Raw genomic sequence first — 25239 nt, 5'->3', positions numbered from 1 at the left:
TCACTGGCCATTTCTGAGCTTTTACAGCCTTTGAGAGGGTGGTTCAGAGCTGGGGAATGAAGTGTCATTAAACCTCCAGAGGTTTTCTTACCTGGAGAATGCAGGGCTATGAAACTACCCCTCTTGGCAAACAAAAAATAACATCAAATAAATCCCAGCTCTTTAAATAATGCATCATAAATAAACAGAAAACAGGCACAAACTCCTGCAGCTGTATACAGCCCTCTGGAAATGCAGCTGCTTCTGACACAGGGAGAGGATCTTGTCTGCAGTTTTACCTTTAAATAACTGATTTAAAGATCTCTTTAGCCAAGTCCAAGTCCAAGTCCAAGTCCAAGTCCCTGTCCCACCCCCACCCCGCATTTGAATCTGGTCTCCCAATTAAGAAGTAGGTTAAATCTGTTGTCAATTTCCTTATCCGGAAGCTGATTGGTTCCCCTCAGGGGCGTGGGCCAGGCCAGCTGTGTTATAAAAGACCAGCTCAGGGGGTAGGGAAAGACCCCGGGAGATCTGAATATTTTCAGTGCTGGGGGAGTTGTGGAAAAAGTGAGAAGGGATGTTTTAAAGAGGAAAAAACCAGCTGCCTTTGTTTGTGGTTGAGCCCTTTATAAATAGCCCAGGCGGATGTCTCTGGGGTGTAGCATTTCAAGGAAGGATTTTAATGCTGGTTCTCTGCATGCAGGCTCTTGCTCTGGGTAGATGAGCAGCCTAGGCCCATAGCACATGACAACTCTGGTTTTCAGATGAAGTTGGACAGGGGCAGGTGGGGGCTAGTTCAGAGCTTGCTTGGGATTGGAGTTTCTCCATCTTGTAGGAGATTTATGGATGGACTGACTTGCAGGGGATGTGTCCTGTTTCCTTTGGGGGGGGGGGGGGTTTGCTAGGTCCTAGGCACTTTATTGAGCCGGTAACTTAGCCCACTTGCAATCAGGACACCGGGTGCTGCACGGGGACTTACCCAGGGCTTCATTTGTTGTGAAAGAGGTGTGGGGCTCAGGCAGTTTTTTAACCTTCCTAACTATGGTGACAAGCCCAGAGGCCCTGGGGTGCTGAACAGCCAGGCCCAGGGCTCAGGCCTGGCACAAATTAAGCACCGGACTGAACTAGTTTGAAGGCTCTTCCCCTGAAATAAAAGCCTCTCTCAGCAGCTCCATGTAGCCAGACTCTTTCTCTCTGCTTTGCTTGGTAGCGCTGGGCACCAGGACGGGTGCAGGGAGCGTTGTGACAAAGTGGGAGTGTTCTTAATGTTTGCTCTGAATACTGTGTTGGTGCCTCAGTGTCCCCTATGCAGTTCTTAATATCTAGGTGGTAGGATAAGGGTGTGTGATTGCTACAGAACAAAGGGCCAGTGCACCTAAACGCCTGGCACTCTGTCTCCTAGCAACTGATGGCCTGGGCCCCCCCCCCGCCAAGGTGCCAGCTGAAGGTGTTGGAGACAGAGATCAGGTGACCTCCTGGCCTGGGAAAGGAACTGAGCAGAGAGGAGGGGCTGGAGGGGGTTGTTAGTCTGGAGCTGGCTGGGGACGAGAAGTGAAGTGCAGACCTGGGGGTCTGGCTCACTGCCCCCCAGAATGGACCCATCCGAGGGTCCAGTTCGCGGTACCTACAAGCTCCGTTTTAGACCCTGTTCCTGTCATCAAATAAACTTCTGTTTTACTGGCTGGCTGAGAGTCACGTCTGACTGTGAAGTGGGGGTGCAGGACCCTGTGGCTTCCCCAGGATCCCGCCTGGGTGGGCTCGCTGGGGGAAGCGTACAGAGAGGCAGAGGATGCTGAATGCTCCAAGGAGAGACCCAGGAGGTGAAGCCGTGTGAGCTTCTTGCCCTGAACAAGTCTGCTCCAAGGGAGAGGAGGCTCCCCAAAGTCCTGATTGGCTTTGTGGGGAGCAGTTCCAGAGCATCGGCCGGGGAACTCTGTGACAAACGTGCAGACTGAGCCCTGAATAGCTTGTGAGCTTACTGACAGGCGTGATAGACAAGGCTGTGATGGATCCTGGGGGGGCATGGAAGGTGATGGGTTATGGCGATGCAGTCACCTGGTTTAGGCAGACATTTGCCAGGGGCAGCTTACCCCCAGCCCCTGGAGCTCAGTTCCCTACATGCCCTCTTCACCTTCCATCCCTATCTCCCCCCCACCATGTCCTCTTCACATCCTGAGCCATGGAAGGTTTCAGCAGCAGGTGCCTGTCCCCTCCCCTCCCCTAAAAGATCCTTGGCAGCTCTTCCTATGCGAGGGAAGAAGGTTATTTAGTGAGGACTCAGTCCAGCTTTCCTGCCTTCTGGCCTCTCCTCAGCATGGCGCAGCTCGGCTCCGTTCCCGGCTCTGATGCCGTGGCAGGAGACTGGTTGTTAGCAGAACTCGGGTCCATTCCAGCCCTCGGAGGGAGTGGGGTCTAGTGGCTATTACAGCCAGGGGCCAGTGATCAAGAAAACTAAGCTCCTGGCTTTGTGTAATAATAACTTCACCAAGCCAGAGAGGGGGGCTCATGGTCTGGCGTTTGAAACCACAGATCTCTGTGCAAGCCCAGGTCAGAATCCACCCAGCTGAGATTAAGCCATGAGTTCCGCCTAGTTTTAAGAGGTTGTGGCACAATCAGCAAAGGCTCTGCCTGTTCTCCATGGCTTGTAAAATCCTTGACTGTGCAGCACTCTGGGGTTGCTGCCTGCCACCCTCCGCCTCAGAGGTGACTGCATTTCAGTGGCGCTTGGCGTCCTACAGCACTCAGAGCTGCTCGGGGATAGATTCCCTACCCCTGGCTGGGGCGGGTAGGAATTGGGCAGTGTCCCGTTAAATAGTCGGGGAGCCCTCCAGAGCTGCTCACTGTGTTCCAGTGCAGGCACCCCCAGAACTGAGCAGGGCAGCCGGGGGGACGTGGAGTTCTTGGACCCGGCTGCGTCCCTGGGAGAGCACAGGCTCACAGACTGTCCAACACCGGCCCAGGGCTGGAATCTGAGCTGGCCGCATTCAGAGTAGGACTAAGGGGTAAATTTTTCCAAGAGAGAGTCATTACCTAGAGGGTCGATTTCCTAAGGGTCAGGCAGTGGGGGGTGGGGAGATTCTCCATCACTGTCAATTTAAGAATCCCAATGGGATGTTTTCCAAAAAACTCTGCTCTGGGAATTCTGTGGGGGCTGTTCTCTGGCCGGAGCTATGCAGGAGGTGGTTTCACAGACAAGAGGATCACAACGGTCCCTCCTGGCTTTGGCATCTATGAATCTATGCCCCCGAGGCAGGCAGGTGCCTGCCCACCCCCACCCCACCCCCGTGTCTGTGAAACCAAGCCAGTCCCACATTCATGGGGCCGGGCTGGGGGAGGCGAGTTCAGTGGGGTTGGTACCACCCGGGGTGTTCTAGCCAGGTCCAGACACCCTGGCCATCACTGGGGTATCTGGGAGCCTGCTGGGAAGGGAGGGTGTGTGAGGACCGGCCTGGCATGTGAGGTCCCTGTGAGTCGGATCAGACAGGTTTTCTGCCCAGCACGTGGTTTAACCCCCTCCCTTCTCCTCCTGCCACGGAGGTTTCACGGGCATGACGGGCTGTGTCAGCAGCCTCTGGGTCAGGTGGGAAACCAGGGGTGTTACGAGGGGGAAAGGGGAGCCTGCCGGGGGCCCGATCCCAGCCCCTGCTCACGAGACACAAGGGAAACCTCTGGCTGAAGCATCTTTACTGTGCGTTGAACTCGTTCACACACAGCAGCCATGCAGGGCTGCTCGGGGTTCAGATCTTCCGGTTCCTCTCATCGGCACACTCCCGGAAGAACTCGTGGCACAGCTCGGCGGTGAGGGCCAGGAACACCGCGTACTCCTGGAAATCCAGCTCCTCGTCCCCATTGGCATCCAGATTCCCCATTAGCTTCTGCAGGCCACTTTCGTCCACCTGATCCTGCAGCGGGGGGAAGGGGAGAGACACGGGCGCCAAATGCAAAATCTGCGCAGCTTGGGCCCAGACCCTGGTCAAATAGGAAGCCAGGCTCCATAGGCTGATAGATGGGGAGGGGAAGGATAGTATAGTGGTTACTGGACAGAGCTGGGAGCCAGGACTCCCGGGTTCTATTACTGCCTCTACCTGCTGCATGCTCTTAAGGAAATCACTGTCTGTGACTCAGTTTCCCCATATGATACTTCCTTAGTAAAGAGCTACGGATTTACAGCCCACATCAGCTGCTATTGTTATTTGGAAACCACGTTGGCTGCGTGTCTGCTTGACACCCGTTGGCTCTGAAAGCGTCAGGCCGAGCCTCTGTGATCCAGCCCTGGAGTCCCCCACCCGCATCTCCCTCCACTTACCGCAACAAAGCTGGGCAGCTCTGTGAGGAGCAACTCCTTCATCTCTGCCTTGCTGAGCTTGTACCTGTCCCCCTCCTTGCTGGAATACTTATGGAAGGTGCCCACCAGCACCGCGAGGGCCTGTTCCAGTGGAGACGCCATCCCACCGCCAGCAGATCTGAAAGGGGGTAGAAAAGAGCTGCCGGAATGACTCCAGGTCTTTAAAACCCACCGTGCAGCGCAAGCCGAATGGGCCTCCACCCCTTTAGCCAAGAGCTGGTTCGAAGGTGAGGTGACCTCGCTCTGCGAGTACGCGCCTGAGCCCAGGCGCTGCTTTAACAGAACAAGGGACCCCAAGATCCACTGGCTGGAAGCTGAAGCTAGATACATTCAGCCTAGAAATATGGCACCAACTTTTAACCCTCTCTGAGCGGGTCTCCATCCCCTGGAGTCACTGAATCAAGACTGGGTGCCTGTCTTCAACCAGCAGTGCTGGGTCGGATGCCGAAATCCCCAGGCAAGATTCTGGGGCCGCCTAATCCAGGACTAGCTGGTCCCTTCTGGTCAGAGAATCTATGGATCTATAGACAGCAGGGTGCAGGGCTTGGGTGAGAGCAAATGGCACTTCGGAGGGGGGGGATGATTCTCCAGCCTCCCCCCACGAGGCCTTGCAGAACCCCCACTGTGCTCTGGGGCACGTTGATGGAGCTAAAACGACATTATCTGGTGATCTCGCCGTGAACCCTGCCCCTCTGCCAGGAAATCGACTGAAAATGTGGCGTGCCAGGCTCATAGCCTCGGGAACGAGATAGACAAAGGGAGGCAAAGCCCAGCCCTTAATGCGTAACCCTGTCCTGGGGGCCATGCCAGCATCTGACCGATACCAGGGCAGGTCTGGCTTTTCCTGGTGCTTTGGCAACGTTCGTCCTGCCCACCGAGTCCCACTGAACTGACCTCTCTGGGGCTGGCTCTGGGGTTCTGGGTTCTTCCTGCTGCGGGGGTGCCCAGCGGCTAGGGCCCTGCGCAGGTTTCATCCCGCTCCCACTATTATGGCAATGGGTCCTGCAGGACCTGGGGGTTCCCAGTCCTGCTGATGGGCCCAGGGAGAGTGCAAAGCAGCAATGGGGCTAGAAAACCCTACATAATTCCCCTGCCTGCTTCATGCCTGCCTTAGCAGAGCACCGTCCCCCCGCTTCCCTGGGAAGGGGGGGGCGTATCCCCACCTGGATGCCTGTGGGGAAATAGAATGGTGAAAGACAGGCTCTGGGTTACGTGACAAGTCAGTGGCGAAGCAGGGATTCGAACCCAGGCGTCCTGGTTCAGACTGCCCCGCTGGGCCTCTTTCCCCTCCCAGCGCCGGGCGTGAGAGACGCAGGCGGGGATTTCTGCTACACTAGGAAGTGGAGCTTGAGCTGATGGGTCAGAACCATCCCCAGCCCAACAGCCCCCCTCTCCCCTTTGAACTCTGCCAGCTGCTCCGGGGCGTGGCTCTGTAGCCCGCATCTGCAGCTCTGAACTCAGCCCTGGTTGCCCGTCTGGAGTGGGGTTTACACAGCTGGACCCAGCCCCCTCACTCTGCACCTGCCAGGGAGTCCCCACGCCTCCATTTGCAGCCAGCTCCGGAGCCAGGCCGTGCAATGAAACCAAATAATCCCCAGAAAACTTACCAAGCCAAGCGGAAGGGGGATCCGAGCAGCAAGGGAGGGGAATGGAGGCAGGGGAAGTGTGGCTCTCTACCCAATAGGATGCAGCCTGCTTTCTCCAGCAGCTCTGGGAAGAGCAGACCTGTAAGAACCTGAATTCTACTTTGAAGACGCCCTTTCCCCAGGCCAGCCTGCGGCGCGGCCTCCCTGATCTCATGCCTCCCGCTGGCTCTGCCAGCTGAATTTCCAACTTCAGCACCCAACGTCTCTAGTTCAGTTGTGTCCCGTCCTTGGGGAGGGAAGCTGGGTGGCTTGGACGGGGTTAATTAATGTCCAGGGGGTGCGTTGGACCTGAATAAATACTGCGAGTCATTTGTGGTTTGGAGCGAGAATTGTCAGCTGAAAATATAGGGATCAAGCCTCCTTCTGGGGCGGATCCTGCCCCCCACACACACAATGACACCCAGGCCTAGCCCAGATATCACCCACAAAATTAAAAAGATTTTTCCCCTTTGGGCTCTGTGGCTTTTCCTGCTAACCAGCACAGGCCTGCTGCCTGCTAAGGAGGCCCTGGGCGTGGGAGCTGAAACCTGTCTAGCAGGTATTGCAGAGCTGAGCACACCTGGGTAACTGCAGCCACCCACACACACCTGAGCACAGCCCCGGCCCTGTGAGCTCCGCCGCTCCATGGGCCAGGAGGTAACGTGTAGAATTGCTCCCTGGAAACGTTATGGGGCAGGAATTCAGACCGACCCCAGATTCGATTCCCAGAATAATCAGTTGCCCAAATGCAAAATGGGAACTGGACTGCGCAGCCCAGGGTACTGCAGAAACGGATCTGGGGCTATAGGGGGTCGCTGGCTCTGAGTCCACGTGAGCGTCATTCCGGGAGTGTTAGATGTGAGACGTAGGAAGTAATTCTTCCGCTCTTCTCAGCACTGATCGGGCTCATCCGGACCAGTGTCCAGATCTGAACCCTGCGCTTCGGGGATGGGGGGGCGCAAACTGGAGAAAGCCCAGAGGAGAGCGTCTAGAAAACGGCCTACAGGGAAAGACTGCAAAATTGGGTTTGTTTAGTGTGGTCCGTGGAGAAGAGAAGGCTGAGGGGGGGAACAGAACAGGCTTCAGACTGTTATAAAGAGGAGGGTGTTAAATTTTTCTCCTGAACCACTGGGGCCACGCTGAGGAGTAACGGGTTGAAATTGCAGCAAGGGAGATTAGGAAAACCAGCCTGTCGGGGTCATTAAGCATTGGCACTGATCCCTGGCAGAGGCTGTGGAATCTCTGCCACTGAAGGGTTTTAGGAGCAGGTTGGACAAACCCGTCGGGGATGGTCTGCATAATACTTAGTCCTGGCTGAGGGCAGGGGACTGGACTAGTCAACCTCGCGAGGTCCCTTCCAGCCCGACATTTCTATAATTCCAGCCTCTTCGGCCTCTGAGATTCTCCCAGGGGGGTCTCATCCCTCTCGTGGCTCAGGGGACGTCTCCTCTCCAAGCCTCCAGCTGCTTCCCTGCTGCAAACAGCCCTGGCCTTGCGTCCCGCATCAGCCCTCAGAGTTTCAGCATCTTAGAAGCGGCAGATCCAGGGGCCTCTCCACTTGAGTCCCTGGCTTCCTGACCCCGTCACCCGCTCAGCATAGCCCGGACGCCTGCCTTCGGGGCAGGGCTGCCCTGTGGTTTTGTGTCCGCCTGCCTTGGGCCCCTGCTGCTCTAGCTCATGGCTCCGGGAGGGGCTGATGTGTGTTTTAACCGACACTCGGCCTGAGCGAAGCAAGGGGTGGATGACGAAACTCAAAGCCCTGCATGAGCCTCCCGCCTGCTGCTTGTGAGCTCTTGAGACAGCTCACGTGGAAGCAAAGCGGCCTGGCTCATCCGTGGAAGGCGACCTCCGAACGTTCGTCCCATGGCTTAATGCACAGCGGGGAGGCACTCGGCTCCTACGGGGAAGAGCCTACAGGGAACTGAGCAGTGCAGGGAGGCCTTAGCTGCAGGGCTGTGCAGCTGACCAGGGCCTCAGGAGCCACCGAGAATGCAACCCAGCTTGGAGAATTCAGGGTTTTCGTTCCAGGCTGGCCTTGCACAGCCCTTCGCACGCATGGTCCGCCAAAGCTCAGCACCGACAGTAGGGTGGCCAGAGGTCCCGATATTATAGGGACATTCCCGATTTTGGGGTCTTTTTCTTATATAGGCTCCTATTACCCCCCCACCCCATGTCCCGATTTTTCACATTTGCTGTCTGATCACCCTAACCGAGAGCTTTGCAAGCCGAGTCGGCCCGCAATTGGGCCATATGGTTCGAGTTACAGGCGCGCCGAGGCTCTGCTCAGAACATGCAGAGCCCAGCGTGTGGGGTCCTTTTTTTATTCCTTTTCTGCTTGCGTCACTCGGAAACAGCTTGAATGGTAAGGCTCAAAGTTTCCAAAACAATCGCCCCGGGCTGGGACGCAGCATGGGAAATCCTAGCCCGAACGGAATTGGCAGGGGGAATTGATGACTAATTTTAAAAGGCTAATTAGCCAGGAAGTTAGACCTGAGCCTTCTCTACCATGGCCACTGCTCCCTCCCCTCATTATCGGCTGGATTCTGACAGGCTCAGATGAGACTCTGGGATCACAGAGCCCTGGAGACCAGCACAGAAAATCTTGTCCCTGAGACACACCCTGGCATAAGCATCTTTAGAAAGACTTTTATTGAAAGCCCAGGTGATTACACTGGAAACAATGGGGCTACGGGGGGGCTGAGGCTCAGGAATCCTGGTCCTGCAGGCATCTGGGGTCACTTCTTACGCAGCTGCTTCTGGCAATGATCCTTGAAGAAGTCGTTGAAGCCCATGGCCACGCAGGCTAAGAAGCAGGCGAACTCCTGGAAATCCACCTCGTTGTCCTTGTTGACATCCAGGTCTTTCATGATCTTCTGGAATTCAGCATCGTCCATTTGCTTCTGTGAGAAGCAGGGGGAGAGATGCCGGATTAGCTCAGGGTCTGCTTCTATGCCACCAGCAGGCTGCACATCGGACGCTCAGCCAGTCAATGCTAGAGCATCCCAATATCCTGGCTACCTCCCTCCCTCCCCCAACCACTCACTTGGGTGGTTCAGCTGCTGGCACCAGCAGCTTCAGAGTAGGAAACCCCCAGCTGGCCGACCTGGAACAGTCCACCCAAAAGGCTAAGATTTATAGTCTAACTCATGTAATCCCAGAAGCACATGATTCGTTAGCCCTTCCAAAGTATTCACCCCCATGAATTGATTGTAGTCTAGTTAAACTAGGAGCCCGTTGGCTCTGGGACCATCACAATGAGCCCCTGATCTGGTGGAGACCTTGGGGTGCTAGCACCTTCCAAACATTAAATCCTGGTGCGTCTTCACATAACCCGGGCTAACCGCGTTTGGCTCTTTGTGCCTCTCTACTGGCTGCACCACATCTGGAAGGTCGAGTCTGCTCCTGCCTCTGGGTTAATGGGCTTAGTCTGAATCTGGGAGCATGAGCTGAAAGTCCCCAGGCTCCGTCTCCACACGTGACCGGTGCAGGGGTCTTGTTAAACACAGACTAGGGGGCCCAGCTCTTCACGCAGGAGAGTGTCCAGCATTTCTGGAGATCTCACTGAGTAGTTCTGATTGCGGGAAAAGACCAACCTTTGTGGCAATTTGGAAAGCATCATAATTTGATTAATCCTTGAAACAGGCGGATTTTGGGTATTGAACATCTTCCCATGGAGCTTTTCTTTTTTCACCGTTTTTTAAATTTGATAACTTTTGAAAATGCAGATTGTTTTATTTCCAAAATCAAGAGGATTTCTTCTGGGGAGGGGAGAAGGTTCTCCAAAAATGAATATTTTGATAATTTAAAAAAGGTCCTTTTATAATTAAAAAAAATTGTTTAAACTGACCAATCAGAGTTAAGAAACAAAGAGAGAAAGGAAGAAAGAAAGAATATTTGTCAGAAATTTAAAAAAATCAGAACATTTTTGTGCAAATGTCTGGTTTTGAAAGATGGGCAGGTTTCACCATAAACACTACTTCAACCAAAACATTGTGATCATTTTGATTCTTCTCCCTGATATTCACCCTAACTCTTTCTTCTCTTAATTTCTTCCTGCTGCAATTGTCTGTCGATCTCCCTGAGGGCTTTGAAGTGGTGCCCATCACCACAGTATCTGAGCGCTTTGCACATGAACTAGGACAATAGCACGGCCCTTCATGGCGTCTGTGGCTTCTCTTCCCATTCAAGTTACTCTTCTCTACGCCATGCTAAGGGCAGATGGGACTATGACCATCTGGCCTGGCCTCCTGCATAACCACAGATCTCTACACAAAGCAGAGTGGATCAGAACCCACCTCTCCATCTGAAAACCAGAGCACAAGCCTTAGACCAACCCGCCACTGGTAAATAATTCCTCCCCGCTCCTTGATTGACACCCTTCATGGACAGTTGTCACATTCCCCCGCCCCCTTTGAGAGGTCACCCAACATGTCTCAGTGTTTCAGTCTTTCCCTGCACAGTGGCACTTACGCTCTGGAAGCTCGGAAGCTTCTTGGTCAGCAGCTCCTTGAGCTCAGCCTTGCTGAGTTTGAATTTGTCACCTTGCCTCGCCGAGTATTTGTGGAAGGTCGAGACCATCACGGCCAGAGCCTGCTCCAGGGGAATTGCCATCCCGGACTGCGCGGGAACCTGAGAAGCAGAAGCAGGAGGCGCGGGTTAGAGCTGGGGAGGGGAGCAAAGGGAAGGTGGGAACAGAGTCGTCCTCGTGTGCTGGCTGCCCCTCGCCCTGGCTCACAGAATAGGAGGGAAGATGGTGCCTGGGGTGTCTCAAACTAGCTCCACCATCTTGGAAAGGGATTTGCACCACTGGATGCAACATCCTCCGTCATGGGGAGGAATGGCCACAGCTGGAGTTCGTGGAAGGGCCTTCACAGCTGGCGAGGGGCCTGGCAGCACAGCTGGAGACAACATCTGGATGAGGGCTGCAGCAGACACTGACATGCAGCCCTGGCCTAAATCTAGAGCCACCTGCCCAGGCGGCTATGGACAGGGAGCCCCGGGAGAGACGCTTACTGAGATGAGTGCAAGGGCTGGCAGGCAAGGAGCAGAGATGCTGCCACACAGCGGGAACTTGCCATTTATACTCTCCTAGCCCTGCCACCAAAATCCCCGTCAGCTTTCAAAACAGCCAGTAACACGGGATCTCATCCCACAGCAACCCCCTCCCAACCAGCCCCGCTCTGCAGCGAGTGAGGAAAGGAGATTCGCTCCTCGCCAGTTTCACCCACGCCCCGGGTTTGCCTAACGAGCCATGTGATCTCATTACCGGGGTGGCTGGCTCTTCACTTGGGTCACTGGGCCCCTGTGCCAGCAGGTGGGGATGTGGAATTGACCGGGCTGAGATGCAAGCTGACACTTGGGCGCGGTCTCTGGGACGGCAGGGCGGGGAGGCTGAGGTCAGCTCGGGCCAGCCAGTGCTTTCCTCACCCTCCCCACCTCACTCGTCACCGACCCGCTGCGGGGTAGGGGAAGGAGGGTCCAGCAGGCGGGGTCTAACCTGGGCCGTGGGACACCCGGGCTCGGTTCCCTGGGCTGCCGCAGACTCTGTGGGTGACCTTGGACCAGTCTCTGCTTCTCCTGGTACCTTAATTCCCCGCCTGCAAAATGGGGGGGGGGTCTCTACATCACAGAGTGAAATCCCGGACTGACTGTGAGGGGCCCGGCTGCCGTGGCGGGGAGGGGCCGGAGAAGCAGCCTGTGGCTCTCCTGCTGTCCTTAAGGCTGCGTGACCGGTAGCCCTGCTAGCCACAAAGTGACCGTCCCACCCCCATCGCTCTGCCTGCGGTTCCCCTTTAGGCCTGTGTCACAGGGTCCCCAGGCGATGCTCTGGAACTGCTCCCCACCAAGCCAGGCAGGACTTTGGGGAGCCTCCTCTCCCTCGGACCAGCCTGTCTGCAGGGCAAGGAGCTCACACGGCTTCACCTCCTGGGTCTCTCCTTGGAGCATTCAGCATCTGCCCCTCCATGCGCTTCCCACAGTGAGCCCACCCCAGCGGGGTCCTGGGGAAGCCACAGGGTCCTGCCCCCCCCCACTTCGCAGTCAGACATAACTCTCAGCCAGCCAGTAACACAGAGGTTTATTCGATGACAGGAACAGGGTCTAAAACAGAGCTTGTAGGTACAGAGAACGGGACCTCTCAGCCAGGTCCATTCTGGGTCCTAGTGAGGCAGACCCCAATGTCTGCCCTCACTCCCCGTCCCCAGCCAGCCCCAAACTGAAACCCCCTCCAGCCCCTCCTCTCTGCTCGGTTCCTTTCCTAGGCCAGGAGGTCACTTGATTTCTTTGTTCTCCCACACCTTTAGCATCTCCTTGCAGGGGGGAAGGGCCCGGGCCATTAGTTGCCAGGAGACAGAGGGTCGGCCAGAAACTGAGGCCCGCACACAATATTCAGAGGAAACATTAAGAACAGTCCCACTTCGTCAGAGCCCGTAGGTGCTATGCTGGCGGGAGCAAGAGCCCCTGGCTGCACGGCTGTAAGCCAGGCTTCGGTTCAGGCCCAGCTTGCCAGTTCGCAAGCATCAGAAACGGGCCAAGCTGCCATGGTGCAGGAGACCACATGATTTGCCCCACGTGGCTTCTTCCAGCAAGCACAGTTCCTGCTCTGAAGGCCTCCTGGAGCTTTTGCAGACAAGGCAGGAGAGCTTGTGTCCCACTGAGCTGCAAGAATAAAACCAGACTTGCCCCAGTGTTTCGCTGCAGGCCAGGTGATCCCCGGGCGCTGAGGCTTGCAGGGAGCTCACTAGCTGTGGCTGACGGATGAGGCCGTGGTTACAGGCAAGGGAGCCAGATCTCACTGGCCCGGGGGAATCTCCCAGCACAGAGAGCTCGCAGCAGCTCAGACAGGCAGGCAAGGTCTCCAGCATCAGTGCACCAGGACTGCTGGATCGGACATGGGGCCCCCCTTCTCAGAAATAACACCCGGGACAGATGGGGGGGTGCTAGTGCCCACGTCTCCCAGACTCAGCCCCTCGTGTCCCCTGTCCCCAGGGAGGACCGTGGCCCGACGGGACCAGCGCTCCAAACGGCCCCTAGCAAACGTCTTGCTCTTGAAGGCGCAGTTAGCCCCCAATTCCCGGGCCCCTGGCAGGCTGGGTGACGGGGGTGGGGCGCCCGGGGGAGCTGGGCCATCTGCCACCGTTTGCACATCGCTTGGCTCTGGGAGCAGCAGTGTTTGCTTAGCTGCGAGGCCGCTATTGTCACTCCTGTTTGCCCAGCCCCACAATAGCAAGCGGCTGTTTGATTAGAAGGTGGCGGCCAGGTGGATCCCATGCAACTGAAAGGTGAGCTGGGCTCTCCGGGTCTGCCACAGGGCCGGGCGCAGGGGCTGAGTCATGGCCAGGGCTCCTCTTGGGGCAGGATCAGGTGGTTCGCGGGCTGGGCCCGCAGTAGCTTCTTTTCTCACCTCTCCGTCAGAGGTTTGAAGCCAGCCAAGGCTGGGTAGTGAGCTGAGGTGTCATAGCAGAGCCTGGGAGACCCCCTCAAGGATCAGCGTTTCCTGGGTTTTCAGAGCAGAGGGGAACCAGTAGCCCATCTAACGCACCAACCCAGCCAGAGCATTTCACCCGCTCGCCCCGGTTCTGAACTCCTGGACCCGGCCTCAAGCCGTGGAAACTCCACCCCAGCCGTGAATCCCCTTCGTGCCTTGTTGTTTCGTGAAATCTCACAAGTGTGGGGGTGGAGAGGGGGGAGACTGGCCTTCAGGGAGAGAGGCCACCAGACAGATGGTCCGGCCTGGGCTTGGGCCTGGTGGGCCTGGGCCTGGGGAGAGCTCGCCAGGGCGTCACTCGTGCCCTACCTGCACCAGTGTTAAAGAAAGGACATGGGACTCCAGCACTGACGTGCAGCAGCCGTCAGCCCTGAAACTCACTAGAGGTGAAATCCCCCCTGATGCAAAGACTTAGGTCCTGCTTCCACCCAAGCTGTGCCTGACTCCAGGCCCTCGCACAGGGGAGGGAGGTGTGCCAGCGCCTTCACCTCCCCGTGACTCTGGAGGCCCTGGGGAGGGAGGGAGCAGGAAATTGCACGCTTGGTTTGCATGATCCGGAGGTGGTTTGATTTCTCAGGGATGGGTGGGAAGCCACAAAAATTGCAATTTGCATCCAAGCTGAGTGTGCTCAGGGGAGTTATGCTGTCGGTGTGCTGGGCGAAATTCACCACTGGACATGGGGGGCGGGGGGCAGGGTGGGGGGCAGGAGAACCACAGGAGGCCTGTTTCAGCCCTTCCTGGGGGATCTGCTTGGCAGAGAGGAGAAAGCTGGGGTTTATCAAGGACGCTGCTGCTCCCAGGGGATACAGTTCAGCGGGATCCGCACAGCTCCTTGGCTTTGCAGCTGCATGAGGAAGCTGGACTCTCACGCTGCTCTGCAGGGCGCGTGGGGGCATAGGGACTGATGGCATCGTCGGGCATAAGGGAGTGACCCACTGCAGCAAATTCTCCTCCATCCGTCCAGTCCGCAGCAGTGCCCCCTCCGCTCTCATACGGCACGGGGATGGAGGCGGTGCTGAGTGCAGGGGAGGGGGAGCAGGCAATCAGAAATGGCCTCAGCTGTGGAGATCACCCCAGGATCTGCACCTTCCCAAGGCCTGGGGTGGCTGGGTCACGGGTCCTGGTTCTGCCCTAAAGGGAGCCAGTTTAAAGTGTAGGGAGCCCGTCTCTAGCTTACCTGTAAATGGGAGGCCCCCTTGGCAGCCCAGCTGTGCCCCCCCTGAGCCCACCTCTCTGACACTGATCCCCGCACCTGGGCAAATCACTCCCAGATGCTTTGCATGACAGGCTCTGGGTCTGGGTGTGGTGCCTCCAGCTGCCCCCACACAGCCTCGTTCCCTTTCATCCTGGGGGTAACAACCGATTCCTGCCCAATGGGACCCAGAGATCCCATTGCTAGAGCCACGTTCCCTCGCACACACGAGGCGCTGGGGGCTTTTCATTCAAACCCAGGTGGAGACGCTTCCTCCCAGAGCCGCGGGGATCTGTGCTCCCCACACAGGGGATGCGCTTGCGTGGCTGAGACAAATCCTGTGGTTTAAATCGGCCCCTGGATGCACAACCAGCTGCTCCCCACACGCATCGCGTTCTGCATGCAGCCTGCGTTGGCCCCCGGTCCCCCACGTCTGCCTCTGGCACACCCGGTATTCCCAGGGGCCTATCTTAGAGCCCCTGCACTTCCCAACCCTGCAGGAAGGCGACTGCTGGCCCTCGAGAGCGAGACCGCTAGCCACAAGCCAAGCCCTGCCGTAACGGGGGCCGGCTAAGTGAGAGGGGAGCCTGCGAGCCTGGCAGACGCGGTGCCCAGGGTTATGGCACTGGACAGACGCTCCCCCTGTGGCTGGTGGATGGAGACCATGAGCGCTCTGGGGCAGAGCCTGGCTCCCTCTAGCCCCCGGCACATCAGGGCCCCAGGCTGTAGCCGCCATGGGGACATCCTTGGCCTCTCTGCTGAGACTGCGACCAAGAGGGGCAGTTCCAACCCGTCCCTCTGAGGCACTTGATTCCCGCTCTTCCCTCCCCCCGCCCAGACCCATTTCATTCAGGCCACCAAACTGGTGACAAATCCCCTCCCCCCCCCAGCCCGGGCCCCCCAACACAGGAGCAAAGTCAAGGGAGCTCCGGGGAGCGAAGACTCAGGCCCATGGTTGTTACCGCTCTGGGCTGGATTTGAACCCGTGGCCTAGAGGCGACTGGCTCTTCTCTGGTGCAAGCAGCAGCACTTGGAGCTTCCGTGCCCTTCTGTGAGCTCGGCTGTTATGAGAGCAACCAGGAAGGGGACGGCAGCGCTCAGCAGGGAGCAGCTGCACCGGGGGCTAAGAAAACCCAGCGAGGCACTCCGCAAACTCAGCCTCCCGCAGCCCGTGCCAGTGAGCTCCTGGCCTCTGCCTGCGCCAGGGAGGGAAACACGGGGAGGTCAGGACTCGTGCATTCCCCGGGCGTGGACAGAGGGGATCACAGCGGGGGAGGGCTGCTGGAGTCCGGGGCAGGGGCGAATGAGGGTAACCTGCAGAAGGCACATCACCGGGGCAGGTCAACTGCGGTGCAGCCACAGCATGATGAGCCGTGTGACAACGGTGCGATGAGCTGTGTGACAATGGTGCGATGAGCCATGTGACGATGGTGCAATGAGCCGTGCAACTGCAGTGCTTGTACCTTGCACTCTCCTAAGCACTTTAAGCAGGACCGGCGCTAGGGGTTGGAGCACAGGCGCACGGCAATTTCGCCGCCCCGCACGCTGGTCCGTGGCTCCGGTGGAGCTGCCACAGTGGTGCCTGCGGGAGGTCCACTGGAGCAGCGCAAGCAGCCAACCGTCCGCAGGCACCACTGCAGCAGCTCCACCGGAGCCGCCTGCCGCCCCCTCCGGCAAAACAGCTCCCACTAATTATTCTGGCGCCCTAGGCGATTGCCTAGGCTGCCTAAATGGTAGCGCTGGCCCTGGCTTTAAGCCACATTAGCTGGCCCAGCCTGAGCCTGAGCCCCTGCCCCCCCACACACACACACACCCCTTTGCCCGGTGCAACGAGGTTCCCACAGCAGGCGGACAAGCGACACCACCTTGCACTAGGGCGTGGGAAGCAGCAAGCACCCTGGGTTGAGCTGCATCCTACCCAGCCTCCCCTGGGGGTGTTGGGGCGCAGGGTGGCTCCAGCCTAGCCCAACAGCAGGCACAAGAAAGGGGGCCCCAATCAATACGACCCCGGGGTAGCCTCCCTGGGCCGGGCCCTGTCCATGAGCCGTGTCTCCCACAGCGCTCAGAGCTGCTCCAGGCAGCAGGAACTGCATCAGAGAAGGCTCTCGCTTTCACAGGGGCTACAGCGTGGACCCGGGGCAGAGAGGGACGGATGCAGGGCACGAGCTGGCTGGCAGGAGAGGTCTTTGCAGCCACGGTGGGGAGGTGGTGTGCCGGGATGGAGAGGGACGCTGGAGAAGACAGAAGAAGGCTCCCTGAAAGGAGGGGACTGCAGAGGCGAAGACTCTTGCGCCGAGAGCAGCCAGAGAAGAGGTGGGGTGCTGGAGGGGTTTGAAAACCCAGACCCCTCCAGAGCCAAAGCTTGTGGGTCTCTCCAGGGGCTCCCCCACTGCACAACCCCTCCCCCTCCGCCAACACCCAGCTCCCAGCTTCTCTGGCATCTCGCCCCATGTGCCAGGGCGTGGTGCCTCCGGGGATTGGGGGACTCTCTCACTCCCTGGGCTTCCAGCAGCTCAGATCCACTGAGGCTGTCTGCCCCCCATGGTGCCCCTGCCCAGTGCCCCAGAGGACACACGCACCCCACCCCTGAGAGCAAGGGATGCTCAGGGCCTGGCCTGGCAGCCTCGGCAGGGGAAGGGGCACTAGGCTGGCTGCCAGCTGTTGGCCAAGGGGCTGAGGGCACCTCACAGCAAGGTGGTTCGGGGAGACTCACCCCACGTGCCAGCCTCCCGCACAGGGCACAGCCAACACCTGGCAGGGAGTTAGGGATGCTGGACAGAACAGGCTTTGTCTGGTTCCTGGGCACTGGCTGGTCCTGGTGCAGATGGGTCCAGCAGGCCGCCCCCGGAAATCGCTGGGTGAGAGAGTGAACGTACCTGTGCATGTGTGAGTGTGTGTGTACTGCATGTGTGTGTGCATGTGTGAGTGTGTGTGCGTGCATGTGTGAGTGTGTGTGTACTGCATGTGTGTGTGCATGTGTGCGTGTGTGTGTGTACTGCATGTGTGTGTGCATGTGTGAGTGTGCGTGAGTGTGTGTGCGTGAGCGTGCATGCCTGCGTGTGCACTGCTTTGGCAGGGCTATAGCAGGCTCCATTCTCCTGTATGCAACACCCCACCACCCCACGCACAACACCACGTCACCCAGCCGCTGCACGCAACACCCCAGGGATCCACAACACTCCCCACAAAGAGCCTGGGCTGTGGACACACAGAGAGACACACGCCCAGCACACGCATGAAACATGCCACAGTCACGCTCAGCCGGCAACGCGGGCCTGGCTGCCCTTTGTCTCCCACCGCCCAGGTCCCGAGCTGGCCGGGGGCTCTGGTGCCATCCCTTGGCTCCGGGCACTTCGTGCTGAGCACGGGAGGATAAACCCAGCTCGGGAGCCGGCGCTGCTCCCAGGCGGCGGGGGGCACATTGCTCACAGCACCGGCCCGGATGCCTAAGTCCCACTGAGAAGGGAGGAGGAGGTGACTCCTGCGACTCTTACAAATGGTGGGGGGCTGGTTGGGGAAACCCGTCACCCTGCACCCCCCAGTAGGGGGAGCAACTGCCCCTTCCTTGCCCCCCCAACAGATATTCAGAGCCCTCCCTCCCATCCCCGGTAGGGACTACACGGAGCTGCCTGGCCCATGGAAGGGAGGGGTGTTGAGTGGGCCAGGGCCCCAGAGAAACAGCCCTCCCACCCCAGAAAAAGAGGGGGGTTGGTAGGGAAATATGCCCCTCCCGATGCAGCACGTGCTAGGGACCCTGTGTGCTGCCACGGTGCAACTGGATGGGACCTGGAGAGGTGGCAGATCTGCTCAGTGCCACGTTCCAAGCTGCCCCCGCGGCTCCAAGCCTCCTCCCGCCTGGTGTGTGCTGAAGCCCCTGCCCTGCCCCTGCCCCTCTTCCCATGTCTGCTGGATCCCCCCCCAGGGCCTGCCATGAGTGCTTTATCCCCCCCCTCCCCTGCCATCACACAGAGCCCCCGCCCCTGCCCCTCCTCCCACGTCTGCTGGATCCCCCCCCAGGGCCTGCCATAAGTGCTGGATCCCCCCCCCTCCCCTGCCATCACACAGAGCCCCCGCCCCTGCCCCTCCTCCCACGTCTGCTGGATCCCCCCCCCAGGGCCCACCATGAGTGCTGGATTCCCCACCACCATCACGCTGGACCCTCTGCCCCTCCCTCTCCTCCTCAGGTCTGCTGGATTCCCCCCCCCCCGCGCAGGGCCCGCTGGATTCCCACCCCCCAGGGCCCGCCATGAGTTCTGGGTCCCCCCCACATCATCACACTGGAGCCCCTGCCCCTGCCCCTCCTCCCCGGATCTGCTGGATTCTTCCCCCCCCCAGTGCTGTGTGCTGCCCCCCCCCCCCCCAGTGCTGTGTGCTGGATTCAGGCGCTCAGCTCAGTTAGCAGCAGCGTTCGGCACCGCCCCGGCCTTGCGGTTTCCCTGGCAGATTCCAGGGCAGTGACTCAGCCGCCCTGGCCCCAGTGTCAGGAGAGGGGCCGTGCCCAGCCCCCTCGCTCTCTGCACAGCCAATCCCCCGCCCGCAGCTCATGACTGCCCCGGTGCCGGAGGCAGAGGTGCCCGTGGGGCATTGGCGCTGGGGGCGAGCGGGTACCCACGGACACTCCTGGCGGGTAGCCGGTGCAGCTGCACCTGGGTCCTGGGGGGGGGGGGTGGCTCTGCCAGGCACCTGCCTGGGGAAGTGATGCCAGGGCTCAGCCCGGAGGGTCCACACTCTGGGTGGGGCAGGGCCCCTGGTCTGCAGGGGAAGCTTCGTCCCAGCTCCCCACCAGGCCTGTGCTCTGCTCACAGCAGGGTCTGTTGTGGGGGGAGGGGGGAGAGAGGGCAGCCGGGGGGGGGGTGCAGCTCAGGCCCTGGCTCCAGCCCAGGCAGCCTGTGACTCTCCCCGCCCCAGTGGAAAATCCCCAGCAGGACACCCCAGCTCTCCCTGGCCCCCAGCCAGCAATGCGGGCGGTGCCGCAACCCGGGGCTGGAAACTGGGGCTGCCGCTCTCGCTGCTGGGCTCTGAGACACACGACCCAGGAACGCCCCCTCCCAGGGAGGGCCCGATCCCCCCTCGCCAGATTCCTCCCCTCGGCCCCTCCCAGGATCAGGCTCCTCCGCCACCGCACACACACACACCTGGGCCCAATTTCTGGCAGCCTCAGCACAGAGACCGAGGGCTGCTTGGGTCCCCTCTTGCTGCTAGAGGGAGGGGCCCTGCAGGGCTGGGCCAAGGTGCACGGGTCGTACTTATGGGGTGCACAGCTAGACTCACAGGTCGGGAGTGAGGGGCACCGGCAGAACTGGGGGGACTCAGTAGGGGGTGCAGGGCCAGGGGGATCAGTAGGGGGTGCCATGGGGTCAGGGGAATCAGTAGGGGGCTCCGGGCTGCGGGGCAAGGGGGGTCAGTAGGGGGCTCCAGGGTGCCGGGCAAGGGGCCAGATGAGCTTTACAGCGGACGTCCTGCCCCCTCCTGCTCATTCCAGGTCTCTGGCTCTGTTCGCAGGAGCTGGGTTCTGAACCCCGGTGTCCTGGCCCCCTCCCAGCTCTGCTCATTCCATTCTGCCACCTCAGCCCTGCCTGCAGCGTCAGCCGGACGCCGTCCCCTGCACAGAGCCCTGGCCCGGACACTCACGCGGTGCTGCTGTGGGCCTGTCAAACAGCTGCCCCTGCCCTCGCCAGAGGTGGCTGCATTGCAGCGGTGAAGAGTAAAACTGATTAACTACATAGACGTGGCTTCCCCATTGCAAAGCCCTTTGTGTTCTCGCCGGGCCTGGGGGGCTGCAGAATCGGCCGATCGGTGCCCAGCATCTGCGGCAGGGCTCACGCATCGCCCCTTGGCTCAGATCCTCGCCCGCACCGAATGTCTCTGTCACCCAGCCGGTGCTTTTCCCGGCTCTGGTTTCACACCTCGCAGACGAGCTGGGCCAGATCCTCCCGCCACTGAACCCAGCTCCCCCTGGGACACTGCCGTCACTGGCAGCAGGGTGGGGCCCGTTCTCCCAGGGGGAATGTAAGAAAAGAAAATGGGGATATCTCACCCACACCCCTGGGGCTCTAGCCCCTGATACACCCACCCCCACACACACACTGGAGCTCTGCCCTCCACACCTCAGGCGCTCTGACCCACTCCAGCCCTACACACACACACACACACCCTGGGGCTCTGCCCTCCACACCTCAGGCGCTCTGACCCCACTCCAGCCTTACACACACACACACACACACACACCCTGGGGCTCTGCCCTCCACACCTCAGGCACTCTGACCCCACTCCAGCCCTACACACAGACACACACACATCCTGGGGCTCTGGCCCCTGATACACACACACACACACCCTGGGGCTCCGCCCTCCACACTCAGGCGCTCTGACCCCACTCCAGCCCTACACACACACACACACACACACACACACACACACACACACACCCTGGGGCTCTGCCCTCCACACTCAGGTGCTCTGACCCACTCCAGCCCTACACACACACACACACACCCTGGGGCTCTGCCCTCCACACCTCAGGCGCTCTGACCCCACTCCAGCCTTACACACACACACACACACACACCCTGGGGCTCTGCCCTCCACACCTCAGGCACTCTGACCCCACTCCAGCCCTACACACAGACACACACACATCCTGGGGCTCTGGCCCCTGATACACACACACACACACCCTGGGGCTCCGCCCTCCACACTCAGGCGCTCTGACCCCACTCCAGCCCTACACACACACACACACACACACACACACACACACACACCCTGGGGCTCTGCCCTCCACACTCAGGTGCTCTGACCCACTCCAGCCCTACACACACACACACACACGCACACACCCTGGGGCTCCGCCCTCCACACCTCAGGCGCTCTGACCCCACTCCAGCCCTACACACACACACACCCTGGGGCTCTGGCCCCTGATACACACACACACACACACACACACACACCCTGGGGCTCTGGCCCCTGATACACACACACACACACACCCTGGGGCTCTGCCCACCATCCAGGAGTTCCCATTTGCACTAGCTTTTCCTTTCTTGTCTTTTTGCTCTCAAAGACGCCCTCAGCGCGGCAGCTGAGTCACCCGGCCCCGCCCTAGGCACCTGCCTTCACTTGGCTCTGAGCCGCTTTGCGGTGGGGGGGAGGTGAGAGGAGGGAGGGTGGGGCTGTGGCATCTGCTCCCTGTCCGGGGGGCAGCCCCACCCATCCCAGGCATGGACGGAGGGGGACACAGGCGCGGTGCCCACCAGGCTCTGGTTACCCAGGGTGAAATTAGGGGTGTCATATCAGTGCCAGGTGGGTAAGCCCGCTGGGTGGGGTTTGCAACGAAGGAACCGTCAACCCCAGCCTGCAAACCTCCCTTGTGTTGCCCCTCAATCCTTCCCCCCAGCCATCCCGCCCCTCAGCCCCCCGCAATCCCACCCCTCGGCCCCCCATGATCCCGAGGGACTAAAGCTGATCTGCCTGTTTTTCCACTCAGGCCTGAGGCAGACACCTCTTCAGAGACAGACTGTAGGGACACCCCGCTCTGCTCCTGGGGTCAGCTCCTGACACCCCAGCTGGGGGCAGATGGGCTATGTGGGACCAACCGAGATTTGAACTCAGATTGCTGGACTCCACCCCACCACGCTGTACACCATGGGCACAGACAGCCACCCAGGAACAGCCAACCCCCCCCCACAGCACCAGGCGTTCGCCCACCTCCCAGACCGAGAATCCCTCACCCCAGCCCAGCTGATGAAGGGCAGACAGAGACGTTTAATGCCCAGTTCTTGGACAGAAGGACTAGAGGCCAGATATGAGTCAGCTGTGTGTCCTTGTTGCCAAGAAGAATAACGGCATTTTGGGCTGCATTAGTAGGAGCATTGCCAGCAGATCGAGGGACATAATCATTCCCCTCTATTCGGCACTAGGGAGGCCACGCCTGGAGTATTGCGTCCAGTTTTGGTCTCCCCAGTACAGAAGGGATGTGGCCAGACTGGAGACAGACCAGCGGAGGGCAACGAAAATGATTAGGGGGCTGGGGCACATGACTTATGAGGAGAGGCTGAGGGAACTGGGATTGTTTAGTCTGCAGAAGAGAAGAACGAGGGGGGATTTGATAGCTGCTTTCAGCTACCTGAAGGGGGGTCCCAGAGAGGATGGATCTAGACTGTTCTCAGTGGTACCAGATGACAGAACAAGGAGCAATGGTCTCAAGTTGCAGTGGGGGAGGTTTAGGTTGGATATTAGGAAACACTGTTTCACTAGGAGGGTGGTGAAGCACTGGAATGGGTTCCCTAGGGAGGTGGTGGGATCTCCTTCCTTAGAGGTTTTAAGATCAGGCTTGACAAAGCCCTGGCTGGGATGATTTAGTTGGGGTTGGTCCTGCTTTGAGCAGGGGTTGGACTAGATACCTCCTGAGGTCCCTTCCAACCCTGATCTTCTATGATTGTGTCATTCTAAGGACTCGCTGCTGCTGCGACTGCACGTCCCAGGGGACCCGCTGCTGCCCGGCTGGTGCTGCCCGTTCCCAGGGAGCCAGGCGTGGCAGCTGGCACCAGGGCAGCATCTCCTCCCTGTGCAGCAGGTTCCTCTGTGTTGCTTGCTCCTAAGACGCACTGGGAAATGATGCCACTGGACACCCCCCACCCGAGACATCACCCCCCCAGAGCCACCGGGGATGCTGCCCATCAGCCACTGGGCCCAAGGCAGCGAGCCTCCGGGCCTCTGCTCCCTCTGCAGCCATGTGGGGGTCTTGTTCGTCGGTATCTCGCCCCCCAACAACCTTCACCCCAGCACCAGGCTCAGCAGGAATATCCTGGGGGCTGCCCCGTACTGGGATGGGAGAGGCCACAGGGCCCCAACCTTAATCCCAGCTCTGCCACTCCTGTGCCCCCTCTGTGCCTCGGGGTGACAATACTGTGGGGGCATGGGGAGGTTGTGAAGATGAATTAGCAGAGAGAGGCAGACCCCAGGCCTGCTTTGCAACGCTACCCCCACCCCCACAGGGCCAAACTGCCCCAGCTCGGCCCCCCGTTAGCCAAAGCCCACGGGCCCGGACGTCTCTCTGTTGACTCCAACTGGCATCACGGGGCCCGGGGTTTATTACAGGTGCTCGGGGGTGGGGGGTCAGTGCACAGGGCCTTGGGGGCAGCTGCGCCCGCTCTGAGCCCCTGCGCGAGGCAGGGACTGGCCTGCCGAGCTCACGGCTGGTGCTAGTGTTTGCTGACACCTCGTGGTGGCACTAGAGCAAGGCAGGAGTTCGATTTAATAGTGCATCAGATGTGTGTGTGAGCGAGCGAGCGAGACCCACCGCTGCCCTCTGCTGGATGGGATCAGAACTGTCCATCCTTATGTCATAGCCCCTATGCTGCCAACAACAGATGGAGAGTCTCCATTAGCTCACGCGGCGGGGCCCTGGCTTTTAGAGCTGGGGTTTAGAGTTTGGTTCTCAGGGTGCCCCGTGCGCACTGCACAGTGCTAGCCCAGCCAACTGTGGAGTCTCTGTGGCTTTGCGAGGCCCCTGAGGGTTGAGTCCTGCCGATAGAGAGGAGCCAGGGCCACACTGCCTGGAGGTGCAGAGCTACATATCTGAGTCCAGGCCAGGAGTCAGGTCATGGTGACACACTGGGTGCTGCAGGCTGGGGGGCAGAGGGGATCACAGGGCCTGCCTGTGCCCTGCCTCCCCCAGCTCCCAACTCAGCCCCAAGGGCCAGGCCGAAAGAAAGCTCCAAGACCAGGCCCTTCTCTCATGGCAGGAGATATTTAGGCCCTGGCTGTCCCTGGCCTGGTTGTGACCCCCCCCCTTGGGGTCCCCCTCTGTGCCAAAGCCTCCACATCCTTCCCTGGGGGGACAGAGCACAAGCCCCCCAGAATCAACCACTCCTGTTTAGATCCCTCCCCGAGGCGCCAGGTCCCTCCCATCCCAGTAGAGTGACCAGGTAGCAAGAGAGAAAAAATTGGGACAGGGGTGGGGGGTAATAGGAGCCTCTAAATATCAGGACTGTCCCTATGAAGGCGGGACATCTGGTCACCCTACCTCCTAGCTCCCCTCTGCGGGTGGGAGCCGGCAGGTGCTTCACCCTGGGGATCCAGCCCCCTAGACTCTGTGTTTCCACCCATCCAAATATTCAGCGGAGGGCTCTTCAGTCCAGCGGAGGAAGGTCTAACCCAGCCCAGCAGCTGGAAGCGGAAGCCAGCTGACTCCAGGCTGGAAACAAGCCGGACGTGTTTAAGAGGGAGGTCACTACAATTTACCGAGGTTTGTGGTCAAGTCTCCATCGCTGGCCATGTTCAAATCAAGATGGGCTGGTTTTAGCAGCTCTGCACTGGGAATTCTGGTGACGCCGTTTTCTGGCCTGGCCTAGGCAACTGCCTGGTCTCCGTGGGGTGAGAGCCAGGCCGCAGAGCCCCTTTGGCAGCAGGGCAGGGTGGGGTCTCGCCCTGCTTCCAGCTGAGGGGTTCTCCAGCACAGCTGGTCAGGGACATGGTGGCCCCGGGCTGATGGTGACGTTCTCCAACCTTGTGGGCTCAGCTAACACCCTGGCATGGCACTGTGAGCTCCTCGCCCGCCCGGGGGAAGGCAGAGCCCTGGCACGAAGGACGCAGACACCGATCCCAC

The 25239-nt window shown here is 59.5% G+C and overlaps 2 protein-coding genes across 5 annotated transcripts; both read right to left on the bottom strand.

Annotated features, from left to right (window-relative positions):
- Positions 1–3658: 3658 nt before the first annotated feature.
- LOC115639426 (protein S100-A2-like) lies at positions 3659–6427 on the bottom strand. The gene is made up of 3 exons (XM_030542144.1): positions 5932–6427; positions 4286–4442; positions 3659–3881 (listed from the first exon to the last, which is right to left on the bottom strand). Exons 2-3 carry the CDS (start codon positions 4424–4426, stop codon positions 3717–3719), a joined length of 306 nt encoding a protein of 101 aa, XP_030398004.1. The 5' UTR covers positions 4427–4442; positions 5932–6427; the 3' UTR covers positions 3659–3716.
- Positions 6428–8619: 2192 nt separating this feature from the next.
- On the bottom strand, positions 8620–19800 carry LOC115639451 (protein S100-A4-like). Of its 4 annotated transcripts, none has more exons than XM_030542199.1 (3): positions 19763–19800; positions 10420–10578; positions 8620–8849 (listed from the first exon to the last, which is right to left on the bottom strand). In XM_030542199.1, the coding sequence occupies exons 2-3, from the start codon at positions 10558–10560 to the stop codon at positions 8685–8687; spliced, it is 306 nt and encodes a 101-aa protein (XP_030398059.1). In that variant the 5' UTR covers positions 10561–10578; positions 19763–19800; the 3' UTR covers positions 8620–8684. The 4 variants fall into 4 exon arrangements, with proteins under 4 accessions (XP_030398059.1, XP_030398058.1, XP_030398057.1 ...); XM_030542198.1 differs by lacking the exon at positions 19763–19800 and adding an exon at positions 17341–17405; XM_030542197.1 differs by lacking the exon at positions 19763–19800 and adding an exon at positions 15590–15668.
- Between the last annotated feature and the right edge of the window lie 5439 nt (positions 19801–25239).

This window comes from Gopherus evgoodei, chromosome 24 (assembly GCF_007399415.2).
Source record: "Gopherus evgoodei ecotype Sinaloan lineage chromosome 24, rGopEvg1_v1.p, whole genome shotgun sequence".
Taxonomy (NCBI): Eukaryota; Metazoa; Chordata; order Testudines; family Testudinidae; genus Gopherus; species Gopherus evgoodei.
The sequence above is the reverse complement of the archived record's forward strand: the minus strand, read 5'-3'. Positions and strand labels throughout refer to the sequence as shown.